This window comes from Dasypus novemcinctus, chromosome 4 (assembly GCF_030445035.2).
Source record: "Dasypus novemcinctus isolate mDasNov1 chromosome 4, mDasNov1.1.hap2, whole genome shotgun sequence".
NCBI classification, from domain to species: Eukaryota; Metazoa; Chordata; class Mammalia; order Cingulata; family Dasypodidae; genus Dasypus; species Dasypus novemcinctus.
In genome coordinates, this window is record NC_080676.1 from 148,619,844 (window position 1) to 148,629,706 (window position 9,863).

The following is a 9,863-nucleotide window of genomic DNA, read 5'->3' on the forward strand; positions in this document are numbered from 1 at the left end:
TTAGTATTATTAGTACCCCTTTGGCTGACTAATATAGAGATATATGGGGGTCTTCTTTAAAGATGGACATACCTTAGTCCCATCTTAGCTTTGTGGGTAGGTCCCTGGAACATGTGTTTTGTAAAAGTTCCCCAGGTAATTCTTCTGCACAATAAACTTTAGAACCCACTGCACTAGAACATAGGCCAGACAATTGGCTTTGGAGTCACATGGCTGGAAATCCTACCTGCCCACTTGTTAGCTGTATGGCCTGGGAAATTACTCTCTCATCTGTAAAAATGGGTATAAGAACAGTATCTAACTCAGGGTAGATGCAAGTATCAAATGAGACCAGGGATGGAAAGCTTTTTGCATTGCCTGGTACATGTTTAGTGCTCAGTAAATGTTAGTTGTTATATTTTAATGAAATGTGGTTCTCTATTCTTTCTATAAGGATCTGTTTGTCACTATATATTAAATATAGTACGAGGTACAGGAAATCAGAGATGAATACAGCCCTTGCCAATAAAATACTCATAGTCTCATAGGAAGCCTGGTTTTTGTATTTTCATTTTTTCTTGAGATTTATCCTTCTTCCCTTCTCCTTTTTTCTAAAAAAAAAAAAAAAAATCAAGCTTTTAGAAAAGTTAAATGAGTGGTACCAGAAACAACCACAAACTTTCCACCTAGATTGAACAATTGTTGGCCTTTTGCTATATTTGCTTTTCTCTCTTTCCATCTCTCTTGGTCTTTCAGTCTTGGCCTTTTTCTCTTTCTCTGCTCTTATCTCACTCTACCCCATCCTGTCTGCCTGTCTTCCTGCCCTATTGGTTGGCTGCTTGTTCTTTGTCTCTCTCTGCCTCTATTGGTTGGGTCTTGGTCTCTTTCTTACCTCAGTTGATTGGCCTAGGTCTGTTATCCCTTAGTCTCACATGTTTTTCCTGTCTTGCTATCTTTCCTTTATCTCTGCTTTCCTTTTATTTTCTGAATCATTTGAAAGTTATACCATTATGACATTTCATCTCTAAATGCTTAAATAAATGCATCTCCTAAAAATAGACATTCTTACACATATCTTATAGCTTTATTACACCTGAGAAAATTCAGTATTATATGTAGTCCTTATTTAGATAACACTAATCATTCCCCAAGTATCTTTCATAGCTGCTTTTTTTTTTTTCAAACTAAGTTCCAGTTATCACATTTTTTTGTCATGTCTTTTTAGTCTCTTGATCTAGAGCAAGTCCTCCTTTTTTTCCTAGTAATACCTTTGAGGATTCTAGATTTCTTATAAAATGTCCTGCCATTAATTTTTGTCTCATTGTTTCCTCATAGTGTTAACTCATTCTTCCAATGACTCTATTTCCCATAAATGGGAAAGAGTTTGAGTTGTTTGGATTGAGATTAAACATTCATTGGTGGTAGTGTGTCCTTCATATTGCATCACCTAGGAAGGCAAACAATGTCAGGGGTTCCACCTGGGTGGGTGGGTGTTCCTAGATTTCTTCCTTTTAGAAGTTACATTTCATCTTTGTAATTGCTCAGTAATCTGGGGATGTTTCTTAGGCACTTTGTGAATATCCTGTTTCCCCAGTACACTTAAATTCTTTGTTTCATTTTTGCATCTGTTGATGGACTTTACCACGGAGATTGCAAAATAGTGATTTTTCTATTTCTGTCATTCCACCTACACTTACAGCTGGAATTCTTCTGTAAAAGGAACTTTCCCTCCTTTTTCTTTCTCCTCCTTCTTGCCCCCTGTTAATATCACTCATGAATTGAGTTTTTCTAATTTAAGTTGTTAGAATCAATAATAGTTATTAGCCTTTTAGATATTGACTTTTTTTTCATATTTGGCCAGGAAGAGTCCTTTCAAAGTTTCTGCTGTGTCCTTTTATCATGACCCCATTTGTGCTTCTGCACCTTCTAGTATAACAGCATGTCATAAGGTCACCTTGTACTTCTCTTGTCCCAAACTTTGGAAAACCCATTTCTCCAAAGAGCCTTGATCTTGGTCTCTCTCTGCCCCTATTGGTTGGGTCTTGGTCTCTTTCTAACCCCATTTGATTGGTCTTGGTCTCTTTTTAGTCCCATTTATCCTTGGTTTCTTTTAGGGGGTCTTGGAATTTAGAAGGTAAGATCCAGGTGCCAGGTGTGCTCATGTTAGCTGCTGGAGTGATAGTCCGTGGGCCCTTTCAGTGCACAGAGCTAGGAAATATGAATGTGTGTATGTGTGTAAAATCATACGTTCATTCAATACGTAGTTTATGCTTTAGTAGAAATTTCAAAATATTTTTAGAACTCTTGAGTTCATGTAGATTATTTTCAGTCAAACTGTTGAATTTTTATCTTTGCCTCTTTAATAAATTTATAGTGTATCTCTTTTCAATTACAGGGAAAATTTCAGCTCCTAATTACATTTATCTACTTATTGTGTATTTTATCCTAAGTATATATGAATTAGTCATAAAATTACAGTGTAACCATTACTATTAACAATAAACATATTGAGTAAAATTGAAGATTTCTTTGCTTTTTTTGTCTCAGAGTACTAAAGGTTAAAGTTCAGAAGTTATTTGAAATAATTATTTCTCTATGTTACCAATTTAATATTCTACTAAGTTAATTTATATTTGTCATTAGCATTTGCTCTTTACATTTTAAATTTAGGGTTAATTGTTGAATATGTAAAACATTTATAAGTTCAAAAGTTAAAACTATGTATGAAAAAGGGGATATTCCAAAGTTTGGATCCCATCCCTCCTCCTCTACCCTACTTGTAACCACCTCCTACAGTTGACCATTTTTATTAGTTTCTGGAGATTTTTCTTTTTCATGTGTGCATTTCCTTTTTTGAAAAACAGGTTAATATTTTATTTGTATTCTTGTTTTCTTTTCTTTATATACTGTTTTGTACTTATTTCACTTATGGATAGATTTCTAGGAAATATTTTGATTGGTTCTAAGAGGCTGTCGTTCTTTGAGAGCTCTGTCATACTCAGCTGTGACAGTAACACAGTTCATTCAAACCAGTCTCTTACTGATGGACATTTGGTATGCTACAGTGAATAATTTGTGCATTGTGTTTTTCACATTTAAGGAGATGTATCTTTGGGATACATTACTAGAAGTGGGGTTGTTGGATCAAGGGTAAAGACATGTAATTTTGTTAGGTGTTAATGGGTTCCCCTCCATGAGGTTGTACCATATTGCCTTCCCACCAGCAGTACACGTATGTCTATTTCTACACAGCCTCAGCCAAAAGTTTGTCATCAGATTCTGGAGTTTTTCAAAGCTAATGGGTGGGAATTGGTATTTCTTGGCAACTTTTATTTCTCTTATGAGTGAAATTGAGCATTTTAATTCATATTTTTAGGGGCTATTTGTACATCTCCAGTTGCTAGCAGTGGGTAGTCTTTGCTGTAAAATAAACTGTCACTATCATATGACCCCTTTGGTGCCAAACTCTTCTACTCCTTTTCTTTTTTGGGTGAGCAAATATATATTTGGAATCTTTTTTTTTTTTAACTTCTTTTATTTGAACGAATATTGTATGCTAGCAGTTGAAAATGTGGATTTTGATGTAAGTGGTATTGTTGGCATAAAATGCAGAATGGTATCAGAACACTAAATTTATTCATTTTTAGAATTTCTATGATTAAAACCACAGCATTTCAAACTTATGATTTATTCAGTTGCTTTATAAGAACCTTAAAATTTATTGCAGAAATTGGTAGCAGGACACTTAGCAAATATGTTTGGGAAGTATCTTTTAGTAATGATACCATGAAGTAATTAAATTGAATTACTCTTATTTATTTAACTATAGTAAATTTGTTTTTTAAAATAAGAGTCAAATGGAAAAATCAGCTAACTGCCTGAAAATTTAGTTTGTAGTAGTTAGTTTAAAGTGCAGAGGAACAGATGGGAGCATTTCATTTATAGACTTATTCCTGGTAGCATTCTAGGACTGTATCTGCTGGTTTTAGTTGTTGAAAAGAATCAATCTGTCTTGCATGGGACCTACTGTGAAAGTACATAATGACATCCTTTTCTTGTGGGGAGAGAGTGGTGAGAATATTACAAGATCATATGGATTTTATATAAAGATGCAGAGTTATAAAATATTTGTAATCTTCATAGTATTTGCAGATTAAGCAGTGGTTTTTAATTTCTGGGAGGAAGTTCAAATATGCATTCCTTTGCTTAACAAGATTTAATTTAAAAGACCAACCAGCAATTGTGATTTTGTCTATAGACAATCATTGCAACTTTGATAAATCCATAGCTGAATATTGCTCTTACTGGGGAAAGACATTTCTTACTTTCTTCTAAAAGCTTTGTTTCTGTTCTCATTTGGATGGACTTTTGAGACGCCATAAAAACCAAGTGGGTGCTTAATTTTATTAAATATATTCCTTCTCTGGGCAAGTAGTAATTACACTGTTCTCACCTTCTAGATACTGCAGACTCATTTTTATCAGAACTACAGTTACTAAACTTTCTGTAAGAAAAATGTGCATTTATCAAAAGGCTAAAACTGACAAACTTACCTTAAGAAAAATATACTCGCTGAACATTGATCTTGCTTACACACATATACATTCTTGACACACCTATTTTTTCTAAACAAAAAATTATTGTGTAAAAATTAAATAACTTGGGAAATGTGTTCTAATAAAAAAATTAGTATTTCATTACATAATTTCTCAGAAATATTAGATCACCTTAAACTATTTAAAAACAAATTACCAGTAATTGGATTTACACACAATTTTTAAGGAACACTTTTTATAAAACATAACTACTTTTGTATAGAGCAAAGTTCCTTTTACCCTTTTAGCTACTTTTGTTCCAGAAAAGAATCTATTTAAAGGATGGCATTTATAGATTAGCACTATGAAATAACCCACTGAAATGTTAACTGGCAACCTCAACTCCCCAGAACCTGCCAACAAGCAGAACAAGACCTCTGAGTTGCCAAGAGAGTAGTCCTAAATTTAACAAGAGAAACCTTTGACCATCAATCAAAATTTATTTACACTTATGTTATAAACAACTTGTTTATTTGGTGTCCTAGCTTATATTAGATTAGAAGCACTAAAATGGTAGAATAGAAAGCTTGAAATGGGATAATGATAGAAAAAGACATGCTGTCTGCAGCAAGAAGAGTCAATGGGTAGAAAGGCAGGAAGCAGAAAGAACTTTTGAAAACATTTCTGGGATGGAATTTCCTATAAAGGTAAAATTTTATAATAATAGTATTATTTTAACAAAAATAATTAACAAACACAAAACACCCCCCAATATCTTTCATACTTAATAACTCACACACCAGTTTTCTGGCTCTGGACATGTTTGAACTCTGAGTCCCATCTATAAAAGGGTTTAGTATTACTTAATTGACAGAGTCCTATAGATTATACATCTGGAATTGCATATTTGAAAACATTTAGCACAATATCTGCACAAAGTCAACGCTCAACAAATGCCAGTCATTGTAAGTAGACTTTTGCAAAGATTTGAGTCTGCGTACTCAAACTATGTTCACTGTACTTAAGAAGATACTGTTTTTTGGTATTCCATTCAAAATGTTAAATCTACATTCCTTTATCTGCAGTCCCTGAATCCAAAAAGCTCTGAAAATCATATGAGCTCATCACAAACTCTTTTGGCCAAAAGACCTGACTCAAACTAATATTAGCCTACATGAGTCTTCACTTACCTTACTTTGTGCATTCATTATTTGATATTTTAACATGTCTTCAAACTGTCATTCAGAAGTGTTTGATTTGTGAGGTATCGGCCGAGACTCTGCTAGGGGAATTGCATGTTATTTTTCTAAAATCGAAGAAATTCTGAATTCCACTATCCATCTAGTGCAGGTGTTTTGAATGAGGGGTTTTGGATGAGGGCTGTGGTACTTACTATAGATCTGAATTGACTTGAAAAATTTCATGTGATTTTATTTAATGAGAAGATGCTGCAGATGTGAATGTTTGATCATCTTAATTGGGTACGGAGCTAATAAATCACAAGTCATTGTGTTCTCTTTCCCCCTTTCGCAGCAAAATGAAAAGGAGAGCTTGCTGAAGGAAAGAGATCACATTTTGTCAACTCTGGGTGAGACGAAGCAGAACTTGACTGGACTTTGCCAGCAAGTCTGTAAAGAAGCGGCTCTAAGTCAAGAACAAATACAGATACTCGCTAAGTACTCAGCCTCAGATTGCCCACTTTCGTTTTTAATTTCCGAAAAAGAAAAAAGTACTCCTGATGGGGAACTTGCATTGCCATCAATTTTTAGTTTACCTGAAGGGCCTCCAGTTGGGCCACCTTCCAGTGAGCAAAGTCCTTGCTATCCCAGTGTGAGAGGAACATGCGAGCCTGGCTGTGAGCGGGGACAGGAGTCATGTCCGACTTCCACAGCTACCCCTGACCAAGTGGGCCTTGTGGAACAGTGTCGTCAGAGTGGCGGGATCTCAGATTTCTGTCAGCAGATGACTGATAAATGTACTACTGATGAGTAAACTTGCGTTCACTTCCTTCAGCCCTTCTGATTTTCTACTGAAGTGTTGGCATTGTCTTCAAAGCCTAGTACAATCATCGTCTCTTAACCATATTGTGTTTTTCTTTTTTTACCGGTAGTTTGTTGTTAACAGAATTTCTCTTAGGTCAACTCTGACTTCTTGATTTTTGCAAGATATGAATTGCCTCCTGGGTACTGAAAAATCATATGTGAAATGTAGTCAGCCGTTAAAACTCATGTAAAGCATAATAACTGTTAGTAATAACTCATCCCGGTATTCAAATGAAATATGCAAATGAAAACTAGCACGTCAAGCAACAATTTAACAGCCTGAGTTTAATAATTTGATCTTTTTACAACATACTGGTTTAAGGGATATCCTCTCCTAGCAATGTTGATAGAGTTCTGTTCTGCTGAGAAGTAGGGTTTGGGCCGCTGGGAATATTTGTGTAGAACTGCAGTGTGAAAAATAAAAGCATCATCTTGCCTGAAGCCTAGAGCTTTACTCTTCAGCTCCTACTAAAACCAGAGGTTGGTTGGACTTCATTGTGACTTTTAAAATACTCTGGAAATATTTATTAAGCAGGGGCAGGTGGTTGGCCTAATGTGGGAGCTTCTGCTCCTCCTCAGTATCAACTTCAGAAATACTAACTGCACAGTAGATAAGTATTATATCATTTTCCTTCTTTTCTTTTTTCTCCTCAATCTCTACCGTATCCGGGCCCATCACAGTCTTTCCATTTCCTAACATTCTTGTCCCTTTGGAAGAAGAAATAAGACTCGGGATACAAGGGCCATGAGTAAATGCATTGTCAGCATTCTCTTAGCTTCTCTAGAATCCTGGAGAGCTTACCAAAGTACGAGGCTCTTTACCTTTCCACCCAAGCTCACCAATGCAAGAAAACCAAACATCAGGGGCGAAGAAAATTGCTTATAAATACCAGGATTTTGTATGTTTTTCCACCCTTTTTTTGAAGTCCTGTGGCTAACTTGTGAAAAGCATTATTGTAGATTAAAATATTATCTATAACACTGCACAGGTTTGTGAAATAGGGATGAAATGTAAAGAAAAGTAGATCTTGTTTCATTGTGGTTTTGAATTTGGAACTCAGATTTAATCCTTATTCCCTTCCCCCTATCTGATGTGGTATAAGGGCACAAAAAACATTTTGCCTTGGGCATTTTAAAATCAGTCTTTGTGTTTATCCATTCCTGTCCTAAAATGTAGTTTTTATCACCTGAGCACCTACCCCATAACATCCTACAGTGTGGTTCTTAGCCATTTTGGTGTTACAAACCTGTGTGAATGTCAGATGAAAGCTATGGACCCTCAACGATTGAAAAAAAAACAAAATAAAACATTATGCTTATGCAAACAAACATTTGCAGAGCCCAGTTTTAAAGGGTAGAAAGTAGTGTTTGAATTAGAAAGTACTTCATTTCACCAAGATCAGACACCTGAAAGAGACACTTCATAGACGGCACCTGAGAAGGGGTCCGTGTGGCCTATGTGATGAGAAGCAGCAGTTTGCCGAGTCTGAATGAGTCAGAAACAACTAGGCAATTGCCATGAAAGTATAGGGGGGCCAGTCATGATATTTCAGAGTTATTTGTCAAATGTTACCCTTGTTGATGGGCAGGGGAGGGCTTTGGCAGGAAGGATATTTCTAGTATATTTTCAGTGGTGTGTATGTAAGCTCTGTTTTTAACTTAGTTCTTCTAAGAGGAAGCTAGTTGGGCTTGTTTATTTTCTAGAGGCTTTCCTAAATACATTCAAGAATTTGTCAGGGAGAATGGATAATTCTATGATAAATGTGTATCCTTTTACAAAAGAATTGTGTGTAAATATCCCCAAGTAGTTACTTCTTTGATACTTTTAATTTTGATTTTCAACTTCACAATATAAAATAATACAATAACTTTCCTGGTTTACAAAATGTAAAATCTTACACAAGCCAATGGAATCCTTGATTTCCTACCTCATTGTACACTCAGCTGTTTGTCATATCAGTTTATGTATGTGGAAATGTCAAATAATCTTTTACTTTAATTGCTACTGTAAATATCTGCTTTGGAAGGTTACTTACTATTTTATGGTAAAACCTACTTGTCAAGAGTTTAAATATGATTTTTAAGGCACTTGGTTTAAATTTCTCTTCACATATAAACAGTTTAATATTAAAGGGATTTATTTTAATGATATTCTGAGTATTGGCCAAGTGTAATATTTCTTAAAATATAGCATTACTTTTAATAACCAGCATGTGTAATCCAAGTAACTACACTACCTCATACCCACATGATTTTCAAGTTGTAATACAAATGGACAGATAGAGAGAAAATACTTTGTCTTTTGGCCATAAGGTGGGAAGTTTTCTATATATTGCATAGCATTACACATTTCTGCCTACTTTAACATTAACTTCTAAGGAAGTTTTTTCTAAGAAAATTTGTTTTAAGTTGATAACTTTCTTTTGAGGCTGCCAAAGACAAATGACAGGATTATGGGTATACAGTGTATACCTTTTCCTTCATGCAGAATTTTGAAAAGACTATTTTCAGTTTGTACATTGCATATTTACATGATCATTGTTCCTTATTTTATGAACTGGTCTTCTCAATGCTTGATGAATTTTAAAAAGCTGTTATTGTCTAATTCAGTAAAATAACATTACCCTTTAAATATGTTTTCTTCCCTTATTTAAATTCTGTAGCTATGGCAAATAATTTGTTAAATCATATTCAGAATCAATATGAATATAATCTCAGCTCTCCATCTGTAAATTTCATAATATAATTACTAAAGCTTAATGCTTAATCAGTTGCAAATAAGGAATTAAATATATTTAATGCAATAGACAATGCAGGTTGCATGTGGTCACTCAGCCACATTAACAACTTGGGAAAAAAGAATCAAAACAAGTGGCAATGTTATAATGAATTCTCAGGTGAAATTTTTTCAGTTATGAAACATCTATTTTGCATTTGTAAATATTTTAAATGTTTTATTAAAGCATGTAATAAACTTTTCTTTGAAACTTGTTGGGCAAAATGAAAATTTTAAGCCATGATGGTAAAACATGGCATACTGATCATAAAATAAAGACAAACAATAACATCCATTGATTTTTTTTGTTTCTTTCATAATTTTTCTATCAATGCAATAAAGCCACTAAGCTGATACATCCATGTCCTATTAAGACCATGTTTCATTAAAAGGAAAACTTGCATAGTATTTAATTTTCACTTTTTTCCTAATGTGCTTACTCAAATGTAGCAGTACTGTGTTAGATGTTGGTGGGAAATTGACACTTAAATTCTGTAAGACTACTCCTAAGTGAAAAGAGTTGCACATTCC

The 9,863-nt window shown here is 34.5% G+C and overlaps 1 protein-coding gene across 4 annotated transcripts in view; it reads left to right on the forward strand.

The window, feature by feature from the left end:
- The window catches only part of BACH1 (BTB domain and CNC homolog 1), a 56,268-nt gene extending 46,641 nt beyond the window's left edge, over positions 1-9,627 (forward strand). For all 4 annotated transcript variants that reach the window (XM_058296142.1, XM_058296143.1, XM_058296144.1 and 1 more), the window contains one exon: positions 6,048-9,627. In XM_058296142.1, coding sequence (XP_058152125.1) covers positions 6,048-6,506 — 459 coding nt within the window. In that variant the 3' untranslated portion in view covers positions 6,507-9,627. The remainder of the gene's footprint in view (positions 1-6,047) is intronic.
- Positions 9,628-9,863: the final 236 nt, after the last annotated feature.